The 27,284-nt window shown below is 59.2% G+C and overlaps 2 protein-coding genes and 1 long non-coding RNA gene across 7 annotated transcripts; 1 reads left to right on the top strand and 2 right to left on the bottom strand.

The window, feature by feature from the left end:
- Positions 1–427: 427 nt before the first annotated feature.
- LIMK1 (LIM domain kinase 1) lies at positions 428–26,309 on the top strand. 2 transcript variants are annotated; one of them, XM_053893883.1, is made up of 16 exons: positions 428–690; positions 2,384–2,480; positions 8,380–8,518; positions 8,802–8,911; positions 9,967–10,173; positions 15,590–15,695; positions 15,812–15,978; positions 16,938–17,121; positions 17,871–17,957; positions 18,253–18,384; positions 19,752–19,811; positions 20,065–20,130; positions 22,839–22,995; positions 24,467–24,522; positions 24,717–24,874; positions 24,980–26,309. In XM_053893883.1, the coding sequence occupies exons 1-16, from the start codon at positions 636–638 to the stop codon at positions 25,140–25,142; spliced, it is 1,944 nt and encodes a 647-aa protein (XP_053749858.1). In that variant the 5' UTR covers positions 428–635; the 3' UTR covers positions 25,143–26,309. The 2 variants fall into 2 exon arrangements, with proteins under 2 accessions (XP_053749858.1, XP_053749859.1); XM_053893884.1 differs by lacking the exons at positions 428–690; positions 2,384–2,480 and adding an exon at positions 4,971–5,095.
- Positions 4,142–6,781, bottom strand: LOC128774707 (translation initiation factor IF-2-like). Of its 4 annotated transcripts, XM_053893887.1 has the most exons (4): positions 6,612–6,781; positions 5,909–6,000; positions 5,200–5,360; positions 4,142–4,526 (listed from the first exon to the last, which is right to left on the bottom strand). In XM_053893887.1, exons 2-4 carry the CDS (start codon positions 5,927–5,929, stop codon positions 4,157–4,159), a joined length of 552 nt encoding a protein of 183 aa, XP_053749862.1. In that variant the 5' UTR covers positions 5,930–6,000; positions 6,612–6,781; the 3' UTR covers positions 4,142–4,156. The 4 variants fall into 4 exon arrangements, with proteins under 4 accessions (XP_053749862.1, XP_053749861.1, XP_053749863.1 ...); XM_053893886.1 differs by having other exon boundaries at positions 5,909–6,781; XM_053893888.1 differs by having other exon boundaries at positions 5,200–5,345; positions 5,909–6,781.
- On the bottom strand, positions 23,870–24,717 carry LOC128774708 (uncharacterized). Its single transcript, XR_008419114.1, has 2 exons — positions 24,440–24,717; positions 23,870–24,087 (listed from the first exon to the last, which is right to left on the bottom strand). It is a non-coding gene; the product is annotated as an uncharacterized LOC128774708 (long non-coding RNA).
- Positions 26,310–27,284: the final 975 nt, after the last annotated feature.

The raw sequence follows: 27,284 nt of genomic DNA, 5'->3' as shown, positions 1-27,284 counted from the left end.
AGGACCTGAGACGTGGACCCTCGGCTTCCCCCGCCGAGGCCTGCCCTCGCTGCAGGACCAGACCGGCGCCCGTCCCCAAGGCGACCGCCACAGTCCTCAGGGTCCACACTGCCTCCTGCAGCCAGCTCGGATGTGTGGGGCTATCCGCGGGGAAACCGAGGCCCCTTCCCTGGGCCTCTGCATCCCTCTAGGATGCCGCACCCGAGCTTCCCCTCCGACGCCGCAGTTCTCGGCTTACGGGTCTCAGCCTTGGGGCTCCCAGCACGCGCTTGGCGCTCCCGGGAAGATGAATGAAAGGGCGGGGCGGGGCGCCGCCGAGGGCGCGGGGCGGGGCCGCGCAGGGCAGTTCCGCCGCTCGCCCGCGCCCCGCCCCGCCCCCGTGCCGCAGCTCCAGGCCCCGCCCCGGCCCGCCCCTCCGCTCCCTCCCCAGGCCGCCGCGGAGCGGAGCCGGTGCCGGAGCCGGTGTCCGAGAGGCGGCGGCGGCGCCGCGAGCCCCGAGCCCACTCCGGCCCGGCCCGCGCTCTCCGCCTCCGCCTCCCGGGCCGGCGGCGGCGGCGGCGGCGGCTGCGGGCGAGCTCGCGGGGCCCGGGCCGCCCCCAGCCCCAGCCCGCCGGGCCCCGCCCCCCGCCGAGTGCATGAGGTTGACGCTACTTTGTTGCACCTGGAGGGAAGAACGTATGGGAGAGGAAGGTGCGCGGGGTGCGGGCAGGGCCGGGCGCCCGCCGGGGGCCGGGCGGGCGGGGGCGCCGCGTCGGGGCGGCCGGGCGAGCGGGGGCACGGGAGGGGGCCGGGCCGGGTGGCCGCGGAGGCCGGGTCTGCTGCGAGGCCGCGCCCCTGCCTCCTCGGGGATGAGCTCGCCCTTCCCGAGCCCGCAGGCCCCTCCCTGACACGCTCCCACCCTGTTTCCCCCTCCTCGGCCCGGCGGGGTGGGCCCCTCCTCCCTTTCATCCCCGCCTGCCCCATCCCCCGACCGAAGACCACCCCGGAGGAGTCCCAGGCGCTGCCCGCCGGCCCCGGCCTCTATCCGCGTGCCTTGCCCACCCGGGGCTCGCACTGGGGCCACCCCTTATCCTGTCTCTAAGCCGGCCGGGAAGAAAGAGGTGCTGGGGAAGCCGTAGCCCTGGGTCCGAGTTGCCCGCCCCGCTCCGTGACCTTGAGCCAGGCGCTACGTGTCAGGCCTCAGTTTCCCCGTCTTGACAACTGGGGGCTGGGTAATTGGCGCCCCGGTACTGGTGGCTGTGGGCCCGGATGGGCAGAGCAGAAATATACCTCCTCCAAGGAACCGTCGACAGTATCCTGGGGGCCCCCACCTCCTCTCTCTGCACCAAACTCCATGCCTGCATCAGTCTTGACTGGGAGGATGACTTTCATCCTAGCCTCCTTTTCAGTCCCTTCCCCCTTACCAGGAGGCCCAAGGCTTGGGTTGCAGGACAGTTAGGGTATAAAGACCCCCGAGACTCCCTCCCCGGGGTCCCCTTCCCGGGGTTCCACCAACAGCCATCACACAGGCTCACCTGGTCCAATGCAGGTCCCGTTTATGTCAACCCGCTCCAGCCCTGCCCCAGGCCCTTGAAGGCCTACGTGGGGCAAGGGCCCACCTCACTGTCACCCCTGTCTTAGGTTCCTGTGTCCTCATGGAAGGACAGGCTGTGGCCTGGGAGCCTAACTGTATGTCCAGGCAAGCCTTACCCTCTCCAGGACTCAGTCTCCCCATCTGTACAATGGGGAGGGGCAGGTTTGGGGGATTCGCCAGGGCCCACCCAGCTCCAAGGATGCCAGGCCCCTAGGATGACTAAGCATGCCTGGTGGCGGGCTTAAAGAGGTGCCAGTCGTCCTCAGAGCAGGTGTCGGGGAGTGCCCAGCTCTGCGACCCCGGCAGCCCCTCATAAGCCCGGGCATCGCCAAGGCTCAGACTAAGCGTGAAGCACCTCTGGGCTTCCTTGCCTTTCTCCTTCTGTAGCGGCTTCAGCCCCAGATGCACCAGCCCAGTCCTTACTCTTTGAAGGTTCCTCTTCCTGGGCAGGCAGGGGAGGAGAGGGGCTGTGACAAGAGAGTTACCTGCTGCCTTATCCCTAAATCCTGCTGCTTTCTTTCTCCCTATCGGCCTTGCCAGACAGTAGCTGAAGTTGAAGAATGCTGTTGCTGGAGGGTGGACATCTGATTCCCCTCTTGAGTCTACAGATAGGGAAACCGAGGCCCAGAGAGGCCTAGCAACTTAGCCAAAGTCTCAGCAAGACTCTCAGACCTGCATCCTTTATCCTTCTGCTCGGCACAGTGCCTGGGCGCTGCCTGTGTGTGCACAGGGATGGGCAAGTCCACGTGGGATGGGCAGGGCAGGCTGGGCCTCCGAAGAATGGTTCCTGACTCCCTGTCCACTTTGCAGGAAGTGAGTTGCCCGTGTGTGCGAGCTGCGGCCAGAGGATCTATGATGGCCAGTACCTCCAGGCCCTGAATGCTGACTGGCACGCAGACTGCTTCAGGTAGGGGGGGAGGGGGCCCTAAGCAAGGCCTGCCAGAGACGAGAGGCTGGGTCAGCAATCTGGGAGACCTGGCTCTTCCTTCTGGTGCTGTCTCTGTTGTGACCACCAGCTGAAGGGGTTTCTTTCAGGCAGTGGAAACCTCTGACAAGGTTTGTTTTATTTTTCTTTAAGAACAGCACCCAACGTTTTCTCTAATTTAGTAAGGGCCAGGCACCCTCCTAAGGACTTTGTCTAGTTAACCTATTGTGTCGTCTCCATTAATGGGGACACGGAGGTTAATTCTCTTGACCAGAGTCACACACAGCCAGTGAGTGAAAGGGACACACAGCGTCCACCCTGGCTAGTGAGGCCAGAAGAGAGGCAAGCGCCAGACCGGGGCGGGGGGGGGCGGGGGGGGGCGCCAGTCAGGAGTCCACTACGAGGCCTTCAGGGAAGGCGGCCACCAGCACGGAGACAGACACAGACAGGAACAATAGCTCATTTGGTTGGAAAAGAGCAGGGGGAGGAGGCCAGGTTGGGATCAATTTGCAAAAGGGCCCTAAGGCCAAGATAAGGACCTTCCAAGGGCAAGAGGGAGCCAGCAGAGAGGGTTTGCAGAAAGCAGGGGAGGGACGTGGGCGGAAGTGCCATCCCAGTGGGCAGATGGCGGTGACTTGGCAGAGAAGGGACTGTCACAGTAGTTCAGGGATCCGAGCTCATAAGGGCTGACCTAGGACAGGGACTACAAATGGAGAGAATTTCAGCTGTAGAAGGAACAGTATTGGCAAGTGGCTGTCCCAGCAGCCAGCATTTATTGGGCATTCTTAACATTACATTGACTCTGAACAACACGGGTTTGAACTGCGCGGGGTCCACTTAATAGGCAGATTTTGCATGGTGCCGTACCGTAAATGTATCTTCTCCTCTTAATGATTTTCTTCACCACCGTTTCTCTAGCTTACTTTTCTGTAAGACCACGGTAGATAGTACACGTAAATACAAAATCTGTGTTAATTGTACCACTTATATTACGGGTAAGGCTTCCAGTCAACAGAAGGCTATGTGTACTTAAGATCGGAGTTGAAAGTCTGGGCTTTTGCCCCAAGTGCTGGGAAGGACGGTGGGCCCTTGGCTCTCGTGAAGCTGGGGCCCGGTGGGTGATGAGCCGTGCCCAGCCATGGTTGATTTGAAACGCAGCAGACCATCCAGGGTGGCAGTGCCCTGCCTGGCGCTGGGGTGGTGGTCTGAGATCACTCGGTCACGGGTGGGATTCAGGATGGGGCTGAGAGAAATCAGGAAGAACTTTGGGGTCCCCTGTGCTGGGGGTGGGGAAGGAGGTGGGATTTGGGGAGTCATGCCAGAGGGCGGGGAATGCGGCCTCGGAAGCCACAGCAGGGAAGGAGGGGGGCAGGATGTATCAACCTAGCTTTGGACGGGTTCCTGCCCTTCATAACCAAGAGAGGGGTAAGGCCCCAGGTCAGGGCCCTAGGGAAAAGGCACGTGCCGCTGAGCCGGCTGTGATGGGGGCACAGAGAAGGCTCCCGCAGTGAGAGAGGGTCCACAGGCAGTAGGAGCCACAGCGTCCACACGCTGGCTTCCACAAGTGCTCCTGGCCCAGCCGTGTGTGCCCCGCCCAGCCGCCCCCAAATCTGAGCAAGGCCAGCAGCGTCCTTACCCCCGTGACAGTGAGGAATCACTCAGGACTCGCTCCTTGCCCGCGCCCCACGGCTACCCAGCAGCCGGCTTCTGGTCTCTACTTGCCTTGTCCCCAAGAGCCGCTCAGTCCATGTCGTGCACCGGCAGCAGTCGCTGGCTCCCCAGGCCTTGTGGTGAGAGGGTTGTGAGTGCATACGGCATGCCTCTGGCATCAGCGCTGGGGTCCCTGTCACCACAGGACCCGCTCCTTCCTCGGCTCTAGCTCTCCCACCTCCCGGGGGGTTATGGCCGGGCTGAGTCGTCCAAGCTCTGCTTTGGTCCAGCTGCTGCCTTGGTGAGGTCCCTTCCCAGAAGCCCGCGGCACTCGAGCCCCGGGGGCCACCGTAGCTCTGGAGACATCTCCCTGGAGGCCTGGGGCAGGGGGGGTGGGGAGGGCTGCCCTGGGCGAACGGGGGTGAGCCCACAGCTGGCACAGGGCTCAGAGCCCAGGCCGGGAGGCAGTCTCCCCCGCTTCGGGGGACCTTTCAGGCAAGGGGAACAAACTGTCTGTGGAAGTCAACCTCCGTTCCCTTGGGAGCAGCACCGGCAGGAACAGCTGCCTTTGAGCTTGTCCCTGTCCCCAGAGAGTCCCAAGCCTCCGGTACCTCTGTCCAAGCAGAGGCCGAGGGGCACGGAGGGTGCTTCCTAAGGTGTGCAGGGCTGAGGGCCACCCGAGCCGCCAGCGGAGCCCAGGCAGAAGGCCCCTCAGCTGCTTCCTGTTGTGGGCCCGGACCAAGTCCTGCTCACCCGTGTTGCTGCATCGTCCCCGCTGCTGTGTGGCCGAGCTAGCCCCACCCTCTGCAGCCTCCAATCCTGAGGGCCTGGGGTAGGATGGGGAAGCAGCTGGCTGGGCCCACCCCACCGCAGCCCAGCGCAGCCCGCTGCCCCCTGCTGCAAAGGATGCTGGCCCTGAGAAGAAGCCGCTTCCTCAAAGGAGCCAAGTGAGTGCAGAGCCCCTCTCCACCCGTCCCAAACCTTAGGCAGGGTGCGCCCCCCCCCCCCCCAAACCGCCCCGGGCCCGGAGGCCACCGTGGGGCAGACCTACCTGGGACCCGGCTGTGGGGCAGGAGAACCGAGAACCGAAACCTCTAGGTCACTGTCTGGCCGCCTGCTGGGGGAAGCAGGCCGCTGCTGAGACTTCTGGTCCTTTGATCCAGTCTCCCCGCGAAGCTGGTCCTCCAGCGGCTCTTTCTGCGGGATGTGGCCCTGGGTCGAGAGTGTCCCTGGGAGGGCTGGACCTGTTGCTGCAGACCTTGCCTCCCAGCGCAGCTCTCCGTGTCCTCCCCAGGGTCCTCCTCCCCACCCGAGCCTGGCTCTGTAGGTGCCTGCTCTCAGGGAAGTGTGCCCTGGACTGGGGCAAAGACCGTCTTCCAGGAGCTCCTCTCTCTCTGGCCCTTCGGCCATCTCTGCACATCCTCAGTACTGGTACTCCTGTCTTGACATCCTTGCTGGGGGCAGCAGCACGTGTGGGGCACCCCTAAGAGCCAGGCCTGCCCACCCCACGTTCCTCCTCTGGCTCGTGGCCCAGACAGAGGCCTGAGGGGTGAAGGGATGGACAGGGGCCAGGGGTTCCTATGTGCCTTCCTCGTGCAAAGGTACGCCGAGGCCCTGAGTGCCAGTACCAAGCTGCTGGGTAAGTCTGGGCTAGATCCCCTCTCTGAGATGGAGACCCCGCCCGGGTGCCCTCGAGCAGTTCTGAGGGTGCTGGCGGATGAGACCTGCTCCGGGTGGAGCGTCCAGCAGGAGCCGCTCACCTTCTCTCTGGGGTCCAGCATTTGTGGATGCCTGACGTGGGACCTCAGAGAGCCCTCAGGTTGATGGCAGAGACTGGTAGGGCCAACGGAGGCTGGCGATGCAGACAGGCCCGGTGGAGGTGCAGACTGCTTGGAGGCACCCCCTCCAGGTGACTGAGCAGACTTCAAGGAAGTGGTGGCCAGGGAGCCGACTGCACTCACCCAGCCCTGAGTCAGCGCCACCCGGGTCTTCCAGGCCTGCTACGGTGATGAATGTGCGGGAGTGAAGGGGTAGGAGTTTGCAGGCTGGAGAAGAGCATTCTCTCCCCCATAGGAAGACAGCTGCTCCCGAGCCCCCACCAGCCCACCCACCCACCCACCCACCCAGAGGCAGGCGAGGCCCTGCTTCCTGCAGGCTGGCAGCCAGGAGTGAGGGGGAGACTTCTGTGGTGACACTGCTGTGACTCGAGGGCGGTCTGGTTGGTCCGGTCGGTGGAAGGGCAAAGTGAATCACTCACTGATTGCCCCAGGACGCGTGGGAGGTGGGGGAGCCTCCCCAAGGTCACGGTGCTTGCACACCAGCCAGCCTCTTTGCAGAGCCCGCTCCTCTGTGCCTTCCCGCTAGGTTGCAGCCCCCTGGGGGCGTGCACCAGGGATCCCCTCAGCCTGGGCTGCCGCCCTCCGGGCCCAGTGCCTTACTTGCCCCTTCGCCCACCTTGCCCACCTCGCAGTGAGATGCGTGCCCTAAGGACGCCTGGGGCTGGGGGCCTGGGAGTGCTGGGCAGGAAGGGCTGAGAATGACGTCATGGCTCCGGGCCAGCGTTGCTTCCGCTGCCTGGTCTCACATCCCAGAGCAGTCTCCGGAGGCCCTCCCTCCCCCACACCCTCCTCTTGTAGGGGGAGCTCATCGAACTCCCCGTCTTCCTGGATGCACCCCCACCCCTGTGCTTCTGAACCTGGGCTGGGCATTATCGTGCCTTCTCCCCAACCCTCAGCCACTGGCTGTGGTCCCCCGCCCCTCCCCTCAGGCTCCCAGACAATGGGGAACTGTCTGGATCCTCTTAAAGGGACAGTGTCCCACCAGCACTCTTGCCTGCGGGCCTCTCCCTCTTCATTCCCAGTTCCCTAAAGAGCATCCGTGTGCCCTCAGTGAGATCTCCCGCATGCCTGCTGCAGAGGCTGAGGGTTCCCTGGCTGCCTGGGGGACTGGGCAGTCTCACTCAGGCCCCAGTCTTTCCTCTGCTCTCCTGGATTGTTTCCCTGCTGGGCTTGAGCTCACAGTCTCCTCCCCTGTCCCTGCATGACCTTGGCACATGACCCAGAGTGCTCAAACAGCAGCAGAGCTGGGCAGATTCTCTGCTCCTTGTGTATGCTGGCCCGGACGTACCTGTGCACCCAGGACCCTGAGTCAGGCTCTTCAGAACGAGGTGTGGCTCCTGCCCCCGCTGGCTCACCGGGCACCCTGCACTTCCTCATCCTGCCAGCCTGGCCTCTGGTCCCCCTCCAGCTCACTCCTGGGTGGAGGGCAGCCAGGCATGTAGGTCTAGCTCCTGGCCTGTGGGATCACACATAGAAGCCGGTGCATCATTTCTCTCCGTCTGCCCCAACCAGGCCTCCCCTATGGCCCCTCCCAATGCTTCAGGGGGATCCTGACCTTGAGGACTGCACATCTGGGCGGTCTCTGCAACGGTGCCATGGCCCTTGTGAGGGAAGGTGTGGGCACTGGGGCTCTGGTTGAGCCCCCCCTTCTTGTGACTACAGCATCTGATAGCTAGGAAACAGGGAGACCCTCTGTCTGTCTTCGCTGATCCTGGCTGGTTCTGCTGAGCTAGACGTCTGCCTCATATGGTCGTGGAACGGGGAGTAGCTCTGCGGGGTCTGTGGCACCCATCGTGTGGCCCAGGGCAGTTTAGAGCCTCCAGAACTAACCTTTCTCATGGTGGCCTGTGTGGATTGAGTACATTTCGCCAAGACGGTGGGAAGGTGCCAGCATCTGGTAGGTCTCCACAGCTCCAGCAGGTCACTGCCATTTGCATCAGCTGGCACTCGTCCAGCCACCCCACCCCCACCCCACCGAGGCCTGGGCTCCCGGGTTCCATTCCCCTCTCCACCAGACTGGTGACCAAGAGCAAGTCATTTGCCTTCTCTGGGCCATCTTCCTTGCGTGACAAGGGACAGGGGCTCAAACGTGAGGAGCATCTCTCACCCTGGGGCCAGCAGCCTGGCCAGATGCTCCGGGTGCAGAAGTACATGGGTGGTTGTACAGGCTGTGCACTGCACAGAGGCTTCCAGCTGAGGGACCGGGGCATCCCTGGCTCCACCTGCTAAGCCCTCTGCCCCAGCGCAGGCTTTTTCTGCCCAAGGAGGGTGAGGGGCCGGGGTGGGGGGGGCACACCTTTTTCTGATTCTTACAGAGGCAGCTTACAGACTATGCCGAGGCCCAGCTGTGCAGTGGGCCAGACTGAGTCCCTGTGCCCCCTCCCCCCACCCAGGTGTTGTGAGTGCAGTGCCTCTCTCTCGCACCAGTACTACGAGAAGGATGGGCAGCTCTTCTGCAAGAGGGACTATTGGGCCCGCTATGGAGAGTCCTGCCATGGGTGCTCGGAGCACATCACCAAGGGGCTGGTCATGGTAAGCACCCGCCCCTACTCATCGCCCCTGGTGCGTGTGTGTGCGCGTGCGCGTGTCCTCACGGGTTTCCCTACCCCAGCCTCCCTCTCGTTCTTTTCGCCTGTTTTGACCTCCCCGCCCCGCCTTCTGAGCCCCTCGGTCTGTGTGCCCGTCTGCGGAACCAGAATTCTGCAGCTGGCCAACCGGGCCCCCAAAGTTTGTCTGGGGGCTGTTCTGAGAGGAGGCCAGGGGGGGAAGGGGCAGCTGATCTGGGCCGTCCCCGCCACCCACCCCCCCCCACCAGGTGGCTGGGGAGCTGAAATACCACCCCGAGTGTTTCATCTGCCTCACGTGCGGGACCTTCATCGGTGACGGGGACACCTACACGCTGGTGGAGCACTCCAAGCTGTACTGGTGAGCGCCCTGGTCCCCTCCGAGCCCGGGGTACCCCCCCCCCCCCCGACAGGTCTTCCACATCCCATGCGGGATGGTGGGTCGTTAATAGGAGCCATGGGGTAGGAGTGCCTGGGAAACAACCCAGGAGTCCCACGGAGAACGCGGCAGACATCGCTCTTGCTGATGTGTCACTGAGGTGCAGTTCTGACCCTGACCCTGCAAGCTCAGGCCCGTCCCCCAACGAGACTGCCCTCGCTTCAGACACCAGCTCCAAGTTCAGAGGTTCCCACGACCCCTGAGGACGTTTCACGATTCTCTACACAGCTCCAAGAACTCAGGAAAGCCCTGTACTTAGGATTCCAGGGCGTTTTATAAAGGGTACAAATCCCTCTATATAAGGACCAGCCAGCTAGAGGATGGAAAGAGCAAGGTCTGGAGGGCCCCAAAGACAGAGCTTCTGTGCACTACCCCGCCTGGAATCAGGACGTGTGACACCCCCAACCTGTCCTGGCCTCACCGGAGTTTTTATCGGGGCCTCATTGTGTGGGCGCTATTGATTGAACCATTGGGCACATGATTGAACTGGTTCTCCAGACACCCCTCCCCCGCCTCCTTCAAGGTCAGGCTGGGTCACAGGTCCACCCTCTGATCACACGGTCCGGTCCGGTCTTTCTGGTGACTAGCCCCCATCCTGAGTCATCTGTTAACAAAAGCTCAGGTGTGGTCTCAGGGACGTTCGTATTCCAAGGGTTGAGAGCCAGGACAAAGACCAGACAAATTCTGTACCATCCACTGCCGATCAAGCTGGATTCCCAGGCAGCATGGCTTAATCCCAGATGGACTTTTAATGACTTCCTCCTGAACCGGATGTGTCTACAGGCCTTTTCCTGGACAGCTGACAGCATGTCAGGAGCAGACAAGTCCAGAATGATTGATCCCGGTTCCTGCCCCAGTCCTATCAGGCAGCGACGACCCCTCTTGCCATGGGGAGCCATAAAGGGACGCAGGGAGGAGAGAAGGCGCCGGGGACTGTCCTAACAGTCTTTTCTTCCCCCTCTTTCGGTCCCTTGCAGCGGCCACTGCTACTACCAGACTGTGGTGACCCCCGTCATCGAGCAGATCCTGCCCGACTCCCCCGGCTCCCGCCTGCCCCACACAGTCACCCTAGTATCCATCCCAGCGTCGGCTCATGGCAAACGTGGCCTCTCGGTCTCCATCGACCCCCCGCACGGCCCGCCGGGCTGCAGCACAGAGCACTCCCACACCGTCCGCGTCCAGGGGTGAGTGGCTGGCCGAGGCCACGGCCGTTCTGGCTGTGGCCATGGGTGCTCTTGGTGGGCGGCTGGAGTCTAGGGCACCCTGAGAGCGGGTGAGCATTTGGGCACAGACAGAACCCAGCTCTGACAATCTGCTGTACCTCGTCCCTGGCCCGGTCCTTCCTTTAAAAACCACGGCAGATGCTAGATGAAAAATAGTGAAAACTTCTTCTTGAGTCCATGTATAACCCAACAAGAAAGAGGGGAGTAAGCAGCTCGGGGCCAAGTAGGGAGCCCAGGAGTGTCAGCAGAACCACTGAAGACAGCCTTGCCTTAAGGCCAAATGGAAATTGAGTGAACTTAAGCTTCTGTCTTTAAGTCCTTTTGTGGCTGGGCCTCTCAAAGCCCTGACCTGTAGAGGAAGCCAGCGGAACTAGAGGACTCCTGTTCCATTCGACTGGGGTCCCAAAGGGCTCTCTGGATGAGGATGAATGAGAAACAGTCCACACCTTCCATCACCCCCTCACTCCCGGAACTGTAGGATAAACTGATTTGAGCTGAATGGAAGGGGAGGGGGGAATCTCCCCCGAGAATTTATAAACAGGTTTGCAAAGCAAATTCCTATGCCGGGGTGGCTCAAAAAAAAAAACAAAAAAAAAAAACGAAGTCACAACTGTAAGTTTAAAGTACTTCCCAACTGGCAGTGTTCCTTGGTAGAATCAGACGCAGCTCTTTTCATTGGGTGGACTGAGCTAAGTGTCCCAAGGAAGCGATTCAGTCAAAACTCAGCGAGTGCGTAAGGAAGCAAGGCACTGTGAGACCCAGCAGACACAACAGGAAATAGAACCAGGCCCACAAGACCTCCAGATACTGGAATGATCAGAAACCATATAAAATAATTTTATTCAATGTGTTTTAATCATAAGAGAGGTTTAGAAAAAAATGAGGAAAGAGCAGAGAATTTGGGGGCGCCCAGATGGTTCAGTCGGTTAAGTGTCCGACTTCGGCTCAGGTTATGATCTCGTGGTTTATGAGTTCGAGCCCCATGTCGGGCTCTGCGCTGACAGCTCAGAGCCCGGAGCCTGCTTCAGATTCTATGTCTCCCTCTCTTTCTCTCAAAAATAAATAAACATTAAAAAAAATAAGGAGCAGATAAATTTGGAAAAGAACCAAATGGAACTCCTAGAAATGAAATAAAAGGATGAAAGCTGTGACAGAGGGGTTAGGACACATGGAGGACAGAGTGAGGATCTGGACATCCATTGGGCATCCCAGGAGAAGCATAAGATGGCAGGAGGGAGGCAGCATTTGAAGATCCGATGCCTGAGAACATTCCAGAACTGACAGACACCAAATCACAGACTTAAGCCCAGTAGATCCCAAACAACAAAATAAAATATCCACCCTTGGGTCACCCACCCCGCATAGTGAAACTGCTACACCCAAGGGAAAAGAAAAGTCCTTAAAAGCAGCCACAGAAAATAGATTACCTCCAAAAAAGGGCAGCTGATTTCTCAACAGAAATGACAGAAGCTAAAAATCAGCAAAATGATGTATGTATTCAATGCACTGAGCAAAAAATAACCATCAACCTAGGATGCTATCCTTGAGGAAAATACCCTTCAAGCAAAAGGGAAAAATAAAAACACGTTAAGGCGTGGGGCGCCTGGATGACTCAGTCGGTTGAGCGTCCGACTCTTGATTTTGGCTCAGGTCATGATCTCACGGTTCGTGGGTTCAAGCCCCATGTCAGGCTCCGTGCCAACAAGGCTGCTTAGAATTCTCTCCCTCTGCCCCTTCCCCACTCACATGCACGCGCTCTCTCTCTCAAATAAATAAATACAAACTTAAAAAAAACAAACCACGGTAAGGTGGACAAAACCAAGACTTGGATAGGTCATCCATAAAGAAACTTCTAAAGGATGTAGAAAGAGTCTGAAATGCAGGAAGGAATGCAGATTGAAGAGCCCACACAGTATGCTGCTCTCCTCTCTGGGCTTTGGGGTTCTTTGAACAGTGAGGAAGTTGGACACCTTGGAGCCTTCTAAGGTCTCTTCTGGGCTTTGATGGACTCCTTGAGGAAGTAGTTTTATGATTTTTTTAAGTTTATTTATTTATTTTTTTTTTTTTAAATTTTTTTTAACGTTTATTTATTTTTGAGACAGGGAGAGACAGAGCATGAACGGGGAGGGTCAGAGAGAGAGGGAGACACAGAATCTGAAACAGGCTCCAGGCTCTGAGCTGTCAGCACAGAGCCTGACGCGGGGCTCGAACTCACAGAGTGCGAGATCGTGACCTGAGCCGAAGTCGGCCGCTTAACCGACTGAGCCACCCAGGTGCCCCTTAAGTTTATTTATTTTGAGAGAGACTGAGAGAGTGAGTGGGGGAGGGCAGAGAGGGCAGGGGACAGCGGGGCTGAAGGGGGCTCCATGCTGACCGCAGAGAGCCCGATGGAGGGCTCGAACTCCTGAACCGGCAGATCGTGCCCTGAGCCGACGTCGGATGCTCCACCGACTGAGCCACCCAGGCTCCTGAGAAGTAACGTCCGCCTGTGTGGGCGTGGGAGCCGAGTGCCAGCTTCCATTGGATCCGGCGAACGCTTCTCACCAGCTGTCAGGTCCCAGCACCAGGGCTGGGCACTGGTCAGAAGGGAAGGTGGTATTGGGCTTGTTCTGCTGCCCCACCCTGCACGCCAGCCAGGCCAGCAGCTGTCTCGTATACACAAGCGGGCAGACAGACCGGGCAGAGGTGGGGAACTCCCAGACCAGCTGGGCCCTCAAAACCAGACGGGATGTTAGAAATGGGAGCCGCAGCCCCTCCTCCCGGCATCCCTCGCTGGATGAGCATTCTTGCCCGCCAGCAGCCGCTTTCCCAACGGCGTCGGCAGGGACCGTGCCCCTCTGAGAAGCCGCCCAGCCTCGCCGAAGTCTGCTCACCGGATTTACTTGTTGGTTCTAAACGAATCAGTGGACTGCTTTTCTTTTTGTTTTTTTCTAAGCATTTTAAGGAAAGCTTAATTTATCTGTGCCCCGGCCCCCCCACCGCCCTCGCAGGAGACTGAGGGATGACAAGAGGCTGAGGAATATACCCCCTTTTTTTTTTTTTAACGTTCACCTATTTTTAAGAGAGACAGAGAGACAGAGCCTGAGTGGGGGAGGGGCAGAGAGAGAGACACACACACAGAATCTGAGGCAGGCTCCAGGCCCCGAGCTGTCAGCACAGAGCCCGATGCGGGGCTCGAGCTCACAAACTGCAAGATCACAACCTGAGCTGAAGTCGGACACTGAACCGACTGAGCCACTCAGGCACCCCAAGGAATATGCTTCTAAGAGCCACAAGAAGCCTGTTGCAATGAAATATATTCACTATTTTTCAACTTTTTGTCACGAAATTTTCAAATTTACAGCAAATTTAACAGATAAGTACATTGAATACCTCCACCTCCTTCTGTGTTCACCAGTTTTAACGGGTTTTTTTGCCACATTTAGGTTATGTGTGTCTCCTACCTATATATGTGTGTTTATGTGTATGTTTGTATGACTTATTCATATTTATATATACACATAGGTACATATTGCTATTATTTACTAAATCACTTGAGAGTAGATAGCAGGCGTTAGTGACCCTTCCTTCCCACCAAATACTTTATACCTTCTCCTAAAAACAAGATCATCCTCTTCCGTAATTATCGATTGTGTCTTAGGGTGCAATTATGAGGTTTAGGAAATTGAACACTGACGTGACACTTTCACCCAATCTTAAGTCCACGTTCAAATTCTGCCAATTTTCTCAACGCCAGCCGTTATAGCAATTTCCCTAGACCCAGGATCCAACCCATGACCATACAGTGCATTGAACCCTCACGTCCCTTCAGTCTGTTTGACTCTGTGACAGTTCCTTGGCTTTTTCTTGTCCTCATGACCTTGACATTTATGAAGAATCCCAGCCGATTGTCAAGTCGAATACCCCTCCGTTCAATTTGGGCTGCTGTGTCCCCTTTGTTCGATTTAGGTTATGCATTTTGACCTGGTAACTGCATTAGTGACTCTGTGTCCTTCTTGGATCTTCCCGCCAGACCCACATTGCCAATAAAGCATGCCCTTTGCTGGGAGATGTCACCTTTGATTACTTGGTTAAAATACAGTCTGCTGTCTACTGTCCAGGATTTTTTGTCCCTTTGTAACACAATCAGTAAGTCATTTGTGAGATTTGGTTCTGTGAATATCCTGTCCCCACCAGCCTTTCCCCGAATGGTTTTAGCATCCACAGAGGATTCTTATCTGTATCAATTATTACTGTGACGACTACACCATGGCGATATTCTAACTCCGTTCTTCCTTTTGCATTTATTACCTTTTTCCTTTTTTTTTTTTTTTTTAATGTTTATTTATTTTTGAGAGAGACAGAGCTTGAGCGGGGAGGGGCAGAGAGAGAGGGAGACACAGAATCCAAAGCAGGCTCCAGGCTCTGAGCTGTCAGCACAGAGCCCCCACGCGGAGCTCAAACTCATGAGCCGTGAGATCACGACCTGAGCCGAAGTCGGACGCTTAACCGACTGAGCCACCCAGGCGCCCCATATGAACCTTTTTCTTAAAGTTCCCAGTCTCCATTCTGCTCCCTACCCCTTCCCTATCTCAGGACAGAGACACAGTAAACATTCCTTTAAAAAGCCTTCATGAAGACAAAATGAAAACACGGTGACCAAGGAGTTAAAAAAAGCAAGTATAGGGGTACCTTGGTGGTTCAGTCTGTTAAGCGTCCAACTTTGGCTCAGGTCATGATCCCATGGTTTGTGGGTTCGAGCCCCGCATCTGGCTCTGTGCTGACAGCTTGGAGCCTGCTTTGGATTCCGTGTCTCCCTCTCTCTCTGTCCCTCCCCAGCTCACGCTCTCTCCGTCAAAAATAAATAAACATTAAAAAAAAGAAGCGGCAGCAAAGTATATTTGGCAAAACGGCCGTTCTGTGAGCTAGATTTTGGGTGTCATCCTATCTCCACCCAGCTGCTGATTCTGGAGAAGTGGAAGCCTTAGCCTCATCTTGCATGGCAAGTTTGGGAATCAGGAATCCAGGGGATCCAGACTCTCTTCGGACTCCTCTCATGAGATGATGCGTATCTGCCGGAAGCATACCAGGCAGCTGGAAGGATCTGTCTGTCCTCCATGGCAGAGACAGCACCTTGTTGAATGGGAGCCTCTGTGCATCCAGTATAGATGGGCTTTTCTCCAATTTCACACCCACAGCAGACATTAGTAATCGATTATAGAGTTCTTCCCCATCAAACCAGAACTCCAAATTCTAGGCAGTTGCCATCTATCAATCACGCAAAATAGAGTTAATTTGCCTCTTTACCCCAATCTGATCCCCTTGGGCTTGGTTTCCCATCCAGGCTCCAGGGGACAGGCAGGCAGGGGTCTGGCTGACCACTACTCTATGCCCACAGAGTGGACCCAGGCTGCATGAGCCCAGATGTGAAGAATTCCATCCACGTCGGAGACCGGATCCTGGAAATCAATGGCACGCCCATCCGCAACGTGCCCCTGGATGAGGTATGGGCCCTGAGTCTGGTGAGCAGAATTGGAGGTGGTGCATTCATGCCTGACTCCTCCCCCAGCTCCACCTGCACCACCTCCGACTCACCTGTCCGCACGCCTGCTCTCCCCAGATTGATCTTCTGATCCAGGAAACCAGCCGCCTGCTCCAGCTAACTCTTGAGCACGACCCACACGACACGCTGGGCCATGGGCCAGGGCCTGAGCCCAGCCCCCTGGGCTCTCCGATCCACACTCCCAGCGGGGAGGTGGGCAGCTCTTCCCGGCAGAAGCCCGTCCTGTAAGTCAGTCCTGTGCCTTGTCACATCTAGGTACTTTCACAGACGCTGGGCCTCGGGGACGAGACCTGGTTCCTGCCCTCTGGGAGCTCCCAGTCTGATGGGGGAGGCAGGCCCGCAAAAAAGCAGGCCAGCAAGGGGTGCGGAGGGATGAGAAAGAAAGGTCTGTGAGAGGTAGGAAAGCAGGGGTGCAGCTCCCCCAGCCGGGGGGTCCCACAGCACTTCCAGGGTGAAACAGCAGGCAGGTAGCTCAGGATGACGGGAGCATCGAGTGCGGTCGGGGAGGCACGGGCCCCCGTGCACAAGGGTGCCCAAGGCCAGAGGTGGCTTGCGGGCCATTGCGGGGGCCCAGGCGGGAGGTGCCAAGGGCCCCATACCCTCTTGAAGGGAGGGGAGACACAAGGAAGAAACCCAGAGGCAGCCTGGTCCTCACTCCACTTACCTTGGGTCCTGCTCAGGACTCCTGGCAAAGGTTTTGGGGGGGGCATATCTTCTGGGGTGACAATGTTTAAGAGCTAGTGGTGTCGAAGGCACGTATTTCCTCCTTGCGTGCGTGTGTCTAGAGCTCACGCTACCCTGTGGAGCCACCCACATGGCAGGGTTAAGGGCATCCTGGATAGGTTGTCTGCCTCTGCACCCCAAGGCCCGGCACTCAGATGCTGGGAGACAAAGCATCTGCCCCAGGGCCACCAGCCAGAGTAGACCAAGGACAAGTGGTCCCACCAAGGGCACCTGCAGGACAGCAGGCCCAGGACAGAGGTCTAGTCTAGTCTGGGTGCTGGATGGGGCATGAGCCTTCTGACCGCCCAGGAGAGCGGCCCTGTGCCACCTTCTCCCGGACTGGGGTGGAGGTACATGGACTGGCACGGATGGGAGCGTGGCAGGCAGGAGGAAGGGGACAGGACCGAGGCCCAGTGCCCACCTGCCCCGGTGACACCGAGCCCCGTGTGTGCCTCCCCAGGAGGAGCTACAGCATCGACAGGTCCCCAGGTGCTGGCTCCCTGGGCTCCCCGGCCTCCCAGCGCAAGGACCTGGGTCGCTCTGAATCCCTCCGTGTGGTCTGCCGGCCGCACCGAATCTTCCGGCCGTCGGACCTCATCCACGGGGAGGTGTTGGGCAAAGGCTGCTTCGGCCAGGCCATCAAGGTACAGGGTGGGCCTGGGCAGGGGCGGGGCCAGAGGTGGGAATGGGGGACAGGCCAGGTGAGACCCATCAGTCCCGCCTGCAGGAATCCACAGTGGAAGGGGTACCGGGCTTCCAGACTTCCTGGCCGGTACTTTCCTCCCCCTGGGCCTCCCTGAGTCAGTTAGGGGAGGGAACCCACTACAGAGAGACCCAGAACGTTATGTGGGGGATGTGGTAGGGGGTGGGAGGGCAACCCGGGCTGACCCAGAAAGCTCCTTCCCCGGGGCCCTGTACTGAGCCTGAAGCCAACCCCTCACGGCCTCTATGCTGCTCACCCCTTCACATGCTCCCCCAGTAGAGACACAAGCCCCTCCTTGGCTCTGAGGTCACCTGGCTGTCACCAGGCTGGAAGGTTCAGGATTATACAGAAGGTGCTGGCGAGGCCCTGTCCCTGGTCCCCTTCCCAGGGGAGAAGTCCCATCTGACCTCCAGGAAGCAGCCCAGCAGAGCAGAGGAAAGAGCTAGCCTCTGAGTCAGGCGGTCCTGGCCCCCAAGACCCAGCCACCCCCTCCGTCCTGCTGGGTGCCCTTGGCCACTGTCAGGAAACCTGCGGAGCGTCTGTGTCCTCGTCTGTAAGGGAATTGATGAGGCACCACACGAAATGTCTGTGAAGAGTTTGAAGCCATCTGCCCGTCCCCCTTGCGGTTCTGGGGGTGGGGCTGGGGCCTCCGTCAGTACCCAGGCTCCGTGCCTCTGTGTCCCCACGCAGGTGACGCACAGGGAGACGGGCGAGGTGATGGTGATGAAGGAGCTGATCCGGTTTGACGAAGAGACCCAGAGGACATTCCTCAAGGAGGTCAGTGAGCAGAACTGCACCCTCCCCTTCACCGGACTCCTGGGACATCCCATGGCCCCCGCCCCTTCTCCACTGACAGGGGTGGCCCGGGGTTCCGGGAGGATGTGATGCTCCACCCACACACCGAAAGAAGAGAAAGTATCCCGGCAGGAGGGGGAGGGGGGCCCGGGCATCCTGGAGGGTGGCAGGGGCCACACGGGCACCTTGGGGAACCAGCTGCGATCTCTGGCGGGGCAGCAGGGGAAGAGAGAGACTTGGGCAGAGCCCCAGGCCCAGCCTGCCTTCACCCCGCCAGGTGAAGGTCATGCGATGCCTGGAGCACCCCAACGTGCTCAAGTTCATCGGCGTGCTCTATAAGGACAAGAGACTCAACTTCATCACTGAGTACATCAAGGGGGGCACCCTCCGTGGCATCATCAAGAGCATGGTGAGTGCGTGGGCAGGGCCCACACCTGTCGCCCCGACCCCACAGCCAGCGCCACAGGCCCCGGGGGGGTGGGGGGGGCAGCTGCCCTCTGGGCCTCCTCAGCTCTCCGGTGGGGTTGGCCTCTGGTCTCCAAGGCCCTCCAGACCCTGAATCCGAATCAGACGGGGAGCGAGGTGCAGAGAGGGTGGCAGCTTGGCTGAGGGGGACACACAGGCTGTTTCGGGGCAGCCGCCCTGCCCCGCCCCAGAGCAGCCAGACCCAGCCTCGCCTGCCCCAGGGCTGAACACCTGAGGAGGGGCACCTTGTTACCTCTCCCCTGTGGGCCTTTGTTTTGCTTGTAGAGAAACCAAATCATATTTACTATTTACTATGTTCTGTAAAATTCAGAACTTTCTTTTTTTTTTTTAATTTTTTAATTCAAGAGGCAGAGCACAAGCAGGGGAGGGGGAGACACAGAATCCGAGGCAGGCTCCAGGCTCTGAGCTGTCAGCACAGAGCTCGATGCGGGGCTCGAACTCACGAGGCATGAGATCATGACCTGAGCTGAAGTTGGGTGCTTAACCAACTGAGCCACCCAGGCACCCGAAAATTCAGAACTTTCTTTAAGGGCTTGGATGAAATTGCAAATCCCAACTGGGAAAGTATTTGGAGAGAAGCTTCTAACGCTCTGGTCCTCTCACACAGTGCCCCGGGGGTCCCCACCTGGGCATCACCCGGACACCAAGAGGTCCTGACCCCCTCCTGCACCTGCAGACTCCTCATTGCCCCAGGCTGTGGTCCCTGCAGGCCTGTAACAGGTGTGAGTTCTCAGAAAGGATTCTGTGGTCAAGTACAATCTGGAATCACAGCCTCCACCCACTTGGGCTTCCTTGCTGCACTCTGGGTCTTGATTACGCTCTCATGTCCTTACCTCCCCCCAACTTGAGCTCTGTAGGGGGCTGGGGTGTGAGAACCCGGCGTTTCCCAGATGATTTGAGCCCAAAGCCCTACTTGCTGGCACTCTGCAGGCGATCTCGCGGGGCCCATCCCTCTCTGCCTGCACGGGAAAGTAGGTTCAGATTTCCTAAAAACCCGAAGGCATGGGATTGTGTCGAACATAGAGTTTTTTTTTCCCTGCGAAGAGCTGGCTCAGGAGTTACAGAGGAGTGTCCCCCACTTTGCGTTTGAAAACACATACTGCAAAGTGGTGTTTTTGAGTTATTCCCCCACACCCCTTAGAAGCAGACAAAGGTGGGTGCAAAAGAAAGTGGGGGGGGTCATTGGACTCTCCGAGACACTTGCTGCCTTGGCTTCCCTCTCACCCAACTGTCCTGCCACTGTGGCCCCGTTGGTCCACGCTGGCCCTTCTCTCCCCACGCCCCCCGCAGGACAGCCAGTACCCGTGGAGTCAGAGAGTGAGCTTTGCCAAGGATATCGCTTCAGGGATGGTGAGTAGGCTCCGGGGGTGCGGCTGGGTGATCTGACCCCACCGATGAAAGGATTCTGTCCTGCTGACCTTAAACCTTAGAAGGCACTGAGAGACAGAAGCCATCAGGAAGTGCCAAGAAAGAGCAGGGGGATCGGCTGAGGGTGGGAAGTGTCCCTGAGGCAGGAGGGGAGGTAGAAGGCGCTGGGGGGCCAGGGGTGGGCTGGGGTCCTTCGGCGCAGCTGCCTCCTGACCTCTGTGCCCCCTGCCCCCAGGCCTACCTCCACTCCATGAACATCATCCACCGGGACCTCAACTCCCACAACTGCCTGGTCCGAGAGGTGAGCAGCCCGGGCCGGGGAGGGAGGGAGACTGCAGGAGCCCCGCCCGCCCACTCCTGGCCTCGTGGCCTGCCCCGGACGGGGGTCCTAGGTTGCCCAGACCCACGCCTCCTTCGGCCCAGGCGGAAACAGCGCCAGGCCAAGAGGCAGACGGAGCCGGCTGCGCCATCCACGTGGATTGTGGCTCCAGCGCTCTGAGCCATCAACAGGTCCCAGGTCGTTAGGAGGCTCGGAGAAATCGATAAAGGAGAGAGTGGTGTGGAAACTGTAACGGGCGGTGAGCGAGGTGGCATTGACAGGACAGCCCACGGCAGAGTGGCCAGGCCCACGCCAACAGCTGCAGGTCTGGAGGAGGGCCTGGGCGCGCGGGCTGGGGAGGTCAAGACAGGCTTCGGAAAGAGGCTCTGGGGGACACACTTAAGTAGGGGAGTGGGGGGGGGGGCGCCTGGGTGGCTCAGTGGGTTGAGAGTCCGACTCTTGGTTTCGGCTCAGGTCGTGATCTCACGGTTCATGAGTTCGAGCCCCTTGTCAGGCTCTGAGCTGACAGTGCAGAGGCTGCTTGGGATTCTCTCTCTCTCCCTCTCTCTGCCCCTTGTCGGCTCATGTGCTCTGTGTCTCTCTCTCAAAATAAATCAATACGTAAACCTAAAAAAAAAAAAAAAAGAGTGGGGGTAGCCTGAGGTGGGGGATGGAAGGGGACCGTGGACTGTCCACAGAAGGCAGAGGAAGGGGCGGCTGACCGTGCCCCACCGGAGAGGCAATGCCCTGGTTTCCCGTGGCTGCCGTAACAGAGAACCACAGACCGGGCGGCCTGGAATAACGGAAATGTATTCGCAGGGGGCAGGAAGCAAAACAAACAGTCCAAAATCAAGGTGTTGAGAAGCCTGGCTCCTCCTAGAGGCTGTGAGGGGGAGCCTGTCCTGCGCTCTTCCCCAGCCTCTGGAGGCGGCCGGCGCTCCCTGGCGCTCCTTGGCCTGTAACCACATCACTGCGGTCTCTGCCTGGGTCTTGACACAGCGTTCTCCCCTCTGTGTGTCTGTGTGTCCTCTTCTTTTTTTTTTTTATGTTTATTTTTGAGAGTGAGACAGAGACCGAGCCCGAGTGGGGGAGGGGCAGAGAGCAAGGGAGAGACAGGACCCAAAGCGGGCTCCAGGCTCCAGGCTCCGAGCTGTCAGCACAGGGCCCGACGCGGGGCTCAGACTCATGAACCGCGAGATCATGACCCGAGCCGAAGTCGGACGCTCCGACCGACTGAGCCACCCAGGTGCCCCTGTCCCCTTCTTATAAAGGCACCAGACACTGGATTTCGGACTCACCCTAATCCAGTAGGACCTCATCTTAACTGGTAGCATCTGCAAAAGTGCTCCAGGCAGACGTTTGCCAAGTGAATTCAGTACAAGAAGTGTTTCGGGTGGTGGGAAAAGCGCGTGCAAAGGGCTGATGATACGACATTTAGGGAGCAATGAGTTGGTCACTATAGAGTGGGGGAGGTGGTGGTCTAAGCCCTCTGGGGATTTCAGGGAGGCTCTGGGGGACTCTGGGCCTCCGAGAGCTGTGGGCAGTGAACACACGAGAGAGGTGGGCAAGGCGGGCTCCGTCGGCCTCCCGGGGAGCCTGCTCCGGCCGCCCCTGCTGGTGATGGGTGTTACTGCAGGGCTGAGCCAGGCGGGTGTGCAGGGCGAGGAGGGGCGGCCTGTCCCAGCTTGGACCCCACAGCGGGGGCCATCCCCTGTGAATCTGATGAGCGCTGTGAGCTCCCCATCCCCAGAATCCATGTGTACACAAACCAGAACTTTCACCTATCGCTTGGGGCCTCTAAGAATCCAGTGGTCACCCTTGCTGGTTTCCCTGGAGCTGTTTCCCACAGCAGGGTCTGGGGGCTGTGTACCATCGGACCCCGGGGGAGTCTTCAGAAGCGCAGGTCCTGAGAGGGACCAGCACTTGAACGATCCTGGTGGACACTGTGCGAGCTCGGCCCCTCCCCTGTCTGCCGTCTCTGCAGAGTCTTCTGTAGGCAACCGTCCACGTTGGCGTTGCAGAAACAGCACAGAGTCCTTCCCTGTGGACTGAGCCTGGTCCTAGCCCCCCCCCCCCCCCCCCGGCTGGGCCCCTGCCCCCTTGGCCTGTCACGCACGGCCTCTGTGTCCGTGCCCAGTGGTCCATCCTGGGGCTGGCACACACAGTCCGGACTTGCAGGACCCTGGATGCCACGCCTAAGAGACCTGGCTGCCGGACCTATAGAGACCTCTCCAGGCCCCTGGCTTGGCACCGGTGACCCAGGGCAGCCTGTCTGTCCCTTGCTGGGTGGACACAGAGGTCGACATCTGTACTCCTACAAACCTAAAACAGTAAAGCCGACTGGCTGGATGGCCTCGGGCAACTGTCTTAACCTCTCTGGGCCTGAGTAACCTCGTGTGTAAAGTGGGGATAAAAATAACACCCCCCCCCCCCAGACTGTTGGAGGAGGAAGAGACACAGCTGTCACATGCCAAGCACAGGACCCGGGTCTTGAATTAGAATTACTCCCTCCCTGGCACAGCAAGGCAGCCCTGGTGCCCTGATGGGGCACACAGAGCACTACTCATGGGCCCCGGGGTGTCAGGGGCGTGTCCTCCGGGCTGTCTGTGGAACCGTCCGGACTAGGAGTGGGGCGGGCATGTGCTGCCAGGAGCTCCTCTCAGTGCGGCCCTGCTTCGTGGTCACCCCAGAACAAGAACGTGGTGGTGGCCGACTTTGGGCTGGCACGGCTCATGGTGGAAGAGAAGACACAGCCCGAAGACCTGCGAAGCCTCAAGAAGCCAGACCGCAAAAAGCGCTACACGGTGGTGGGCAACCCGTACTGGATGGCGCCCGAGATGATCAACGGTGAGTGGGCCCCCCGGGCCGGGGGTCCCAGGCAGGGCTGCAGCCCCCGCTGCCCAGCCCCCCCTCCCCCCAGCTTCCTCCCTGGGTCCCGCAACTCGTTTCCCGTGCCACCGTCCCGCACGCCACCCGCTTATCACAGAGTCCTGGAGGTGGCAAGTCCAGTGTCCACGTCACTGGCCTGAAGTCAGGGGTCAACCGGGCTGGGGGAGGTCCCGCTTTCTCTCCAGCTTCTAAAGGCTGCCTGGCTCCATCAGAGGCCCTTCCTCCATCAGAGGCCGGGGCCCTGGCACCTTGTCGGACGTCTGTGTCCGTTGCCCAGTCTCCTTCCGTGCCTGCCTCCCCCCTGAGGACCTTTTGCGGTTGTATCGCAGGTCCTCTCCCCATCTCCAGATCCTTAACTCAGTCACGCCAGCAAGTCCCCTGCAAGGTGACATCTTCTCAGGGCCTAGGGATCAGGTGGCGGACAGCCTGGCCCACCCGGGGCCTCTTTCCCGCTCGGTTTCTTTTTTATCGGGCCTGTCACATGATGACTACATACGACACCCCAGGTGACACCCAACACGGGCAGGTGACATTCAGACAGAGGGCAGGCAGAGCCGGGGGCATCTCGGTGCCAGCACTGACCAGAGTTAACATAGCCCTCCATATCACCCCCCACCCAGTAACTTAACCTGCAGAAGGGGGCTAAATCCCTACCTTTAAGGGTTTGCTGTGAGGGCCTGCCACATCTGACACATGAGGGCGGCTGTACTGGCTGCTTTTAACATCACGAGGTTAGATGTATCACCCCCCCCCCCCCCAGCCGAGGAAACTGAGGCCCAGAGAGTCTGTATCAGCTCCTGGGAGTGCTGTTAACAAATTACCACAAACCGGGTGGTTTAAAACAACAGACATTTATTCCCTTGTAGTTCTGGAAGCCAGAAGTCTGCAATCCAGGAGAGCCCCGCTCCCTCCAGGGATTTCCGGGGAGCACCCACTCCTTGCGGCTTCTGGCTTCTGGTGGCTGCCCTGGCATTCCCGGGCTCGTGGCCACAGCCGCCTCTCCCTGTGTGTCGTCCTCCTCAGTCTCTCTTAGGATGTTTGCAACGGTACCTAGAGGCCGCCCCCGGATGATCCAGGATTATCTCATCTCAAGATCCTTTTAATGACCATATTTGCAAAGACCTTTTTTCCAGTGAAGTAATGGTCACAGGTTCCAGGGGTTTGACATGGGTAGTTTTGGGGGTCACCGTGTGGTCCATGACTTGTCCAGAGTCACACAGCTGGTGGGTGGCTGAGCTGGGCCTGGAACCCCCCCAGGCATGGCTGTCATCCTCACCCCGCAGAGGTCTGCTCAGACCTGGCAGGGGCGGGAACACAGGGACCTAAGCCCTGGTCCCACGGCAGTCCAGTCGCTCGCTTCTTTCTCCTGGTCCCGCCCTGCTGGCCCCCAACCCAGCCTCACCTGCTGACAGCCGATCTCTCCATCCAGGCCGCAGCTACGATGAGAAGGTGGATGTGTTTTCCTTTGGAATCGTCCTGTGCGAGGTAGGTGGGGGTGGGTGGCGGTTGGCCTCGGGCTTGGGGCTCCTGGGAACCTGCAAGCTTGGGGGGGGGGGCGGTGCAGTGGTCAGGCTGGCCCCAGACCAAGTGTGACCTGCCCTCAAACCCACCTGGTTGGCGTCAGTCCCAGCGGCCCCCCACCCCCACCGCGGGTAACCGCTGGGCCTTGTGCTGGACAGATCATCGGGCGGGTGAACGCTGACCCTGACTACCTACCCCGCACCATGGACTTTGGCCTCAACGTGCGAGGCTTCCTGGACCGCTATTGCCCCCCAAACTGCCCGCCGAGCTTCTTCCCCATTACCGTGCGCTGCTGTGATCTGGACCCCGAGAAGAGGTAAGTGGGGCCGGGGGCTCAGCCCGGAGCAATCCTTAGGGGTGGGGCCACCCCCCCCCCCCCCGGCAGCACAGAACCCACTATCCCGCCCACCTGTCACCCCAGACCCTCCTTCGTGAAGCTGGAACAATGGCTGGAGACCCTCCGCATGCACTTGGCCGGCCACCTGCCACTGGGCCCGCAGCTGGAGCAGCTGGACCGGGGCTTCTGGGAGACCTACCGGCGTGGCGAGAGTGGACTGCCTGCCCACCCCGAGGTCCCCGACTGACCCCGGCCTGCCCAGCTGCCCCCGTCCCCGCCTGCAGGGAATCCACCCAGCACCAGACTCCTCTGCGGGCGGCAGCCGGCTACAGAGCCCTCAGCTGGGCAGCAGGCAGGCAGGCTCCTCCCCGGCGCCGGGCCCCGACTTGCCTTCTCCTACCCTGCGGGCCGCGGCCCCTCTGCCCCGTCTCTGCCCCCGACCCCGGCGCTGGCCTGGCTGCACACACACCGTCACCTCACCCTGCCTTACCTCTGTGTTGGTGGGGCCGCCCCCTCTCGCTTCTCTTTGCATGAGCCGGAGGACCCATCCCGCACCCCATCGCCCCCGGCCGCCCTGCGCACACCCCACCTGTCCGCAGCTACTCCGAGGCTGGGCTGGCAGACGGCCTCAGACCGGGCCCAGTAACGGCTGGGGATGTGGGAGGGTGCGGAACGAGGGCGAGGCCAAGCCCCTGGGGTCCTTCACCTCCCGGGGGGTGGGGTGTCTCGGTAGCAGCAGGTATCGATAATTGCCCGAACCCCAAAACAGGGAGAGGTCAGCTCCTGCAGGGTGGAATTCCCTGGGGGCTAAGCAGCAGGCCTCTCTTGCTCTGGATCTTTTCATTTCTTTATTGAAGCCACTTTAGTGAGAAGCAGGTACCAGGCCTCAGGGTGAAGGGCGGGCCCACTGAGGGAGAAGGGGAGTAGTTGGGTCCCTGGGTCAGAGCTGCTGGGAGGAGCCGCAGAGGGACGCTGGGCAGAGCGGACGAGGCAGGCGTCCACCAGCAGCCCGACCCCTGCAGTTCATCTCCGTGCCCCTCCGGGCTTCTCCCCAGGCTCCCTGCCCTCCCCACGGCCCTCAGTCCTCTGGGTTCTTCCTGTGTAATCTATTTTTTAAGAAGAGTTTGTATTATTTTTCATACGGCTGCAGCAGCTGCTGCCGGGGGGCTTGGGGTTTTATTTTTCTGGCGGGCGGGGGTGGGGGGGCCATTTTGTCACTTTGCCTCAGTTGAGCATCTAGGAAGTATTAAAACTGTGAAGCCTTCTCAGTGCACTTTGAAACTGGAAAACAATCCGAACAGGCCCATGGGACCGCGAGTCCAGGGGGTGGGACACGTCCCCGCCGTCCAGGAATCGTGATGTCTAAGGAACAAAACCCAGACCCAGAACAATAAAATAAATTCCATACTCCCCATCCGGGTTCCAAGTTGCCATGTGTGTCTGGGGCTCCGAGGAAATAGGACAAGAACAGAATTTCGTGACTAGGAGTCTGGTGGGAAGATGAGAGTCGGGGGCAGGTGGGGACGGGCAGGAGGGACGGGCAGGTGGGGACGGGCAGGAGGGACAGGAGCAGGTGGGGATGGGCAGGAGGGACAGGGGCAGGTGGGGACGGGCAGGAGGGACAGGGGCACGTGGGGACAGGCAGGTGGGGACGAGCAGGAGGGCCAGGCACAGGGCAACAGTGGAGGCCTGGCCGGATGAGATACTATGGAATGTATTGCTTTCATTTAATGTTTTCTTCTTTCTAAACCTTAAGGGATCCCATCAGGAAAACCACACTAGCTTTTTCAAATAGACGGCACTTAACCCTGGGAATTATTTTGCTTTTTTTTTTTTTTTTTAATATTTATTTTTGAGAGAGAGCACGTGCACAAGCCGGGGAGGGGCAGAGAGAATCCCAAGCAGGGGCTCGATCTCAGGAATCATGAGATCATGACCTGAGCCTAAATCAAGAGTCGGACACTTAACCAACTGAGCCACCCAGGCACCCCCATCCAGGGAACTGCTTATATAGTGGTCGAAAGACAGCGGAAGGGCAAAAAGTAGATACTGTGATGACCCAGAGATGGTGAACTTTGGAAAGCAGCTACCACCCCCTGGCAGGGGCCCTTAGGGCAAGAGGGGTTACTTTAGTGATCGGGTGTTGGCATAGCAAAGCAGCGCTTAAACTCAGTGGCCCAGAAGAACAGTAATCGCTCGTGGCTGACAACTTCTCTGTAAGAACTGGGAGCAGCTTGGGTGAGTGGTTTTGGTCTGGGGTCTCTCCTGAGGTTGTGGTCACATACCGTCTGGGGCTGCAGTCCTTTGAGGGTGTGACCGGGGCTGGACTCCTAAGGACCTTGTATGGGGCTCACTCACAGAGCTGCAAGTTGATGCCGGCTGATGACCA

The sequence above is a fragment of the Panthera pardus genome, unplaced genomic scaffold, assembly GCF_024362965.1.
Source record: "Panthera pardus isolate Hobbes unplaced genomic scaffold, ASM2436296v1 HiC_scaffold_4, whole genome shotgun sequence".
NCBI lineage: Eukaryota > Metazoa > Chordata > Mammalia > Carnivora > Felidae > Panthera > Panthera pardus.
This window is presented reverse-complemented; position numbering and strand designations above follow the sequence as displayed.

What these genes read in the sequence shown, in the direction of transcription:
- LOC128774707 (XM_053893885.1), bottom strand. Translation starts at nt 5,558, where the DNA reads ATGGCCGAAGGGCCAGAGAGAGAGGAGCTCCTGGAAGACGGTCTTTGC. An exon ending in GCCCCACAGCCGGGTCCCAG is followed by an intron (nt 4,527 to 5,199) that starts GTAGGTCTGCCC and finishes CCCCTGCCCCAG; the next exon opens with GCCTCCAGGGAGATGTCTCC.
- LIMK1 (XM_053893883.1), top strand. Translation starts at nt 636, where the DNA reads ATGAGGTTGACGCTACTTTGTTGCACCTGGAGGGAAGAACGTATGGGA. An exon ending in TCCCGGCAGAAGCCCGTCCT is followed by an intron (nt 15,979 to 16,937) that starts GTAAGTCAGTCC and finishes GTGCCTCCCCAG; the next exon opens with GAGGAGCTACAGCATCGACA. An exon ending in TTGGAATCGTCCTGTGCGAG is followed by an intron (nt 24,523 to 24,716) that starts GTAGGTGGGGGT and finishes TGTGCTGGACAG; the next exon opens with ATCATCGGGCGGGTGAACGC.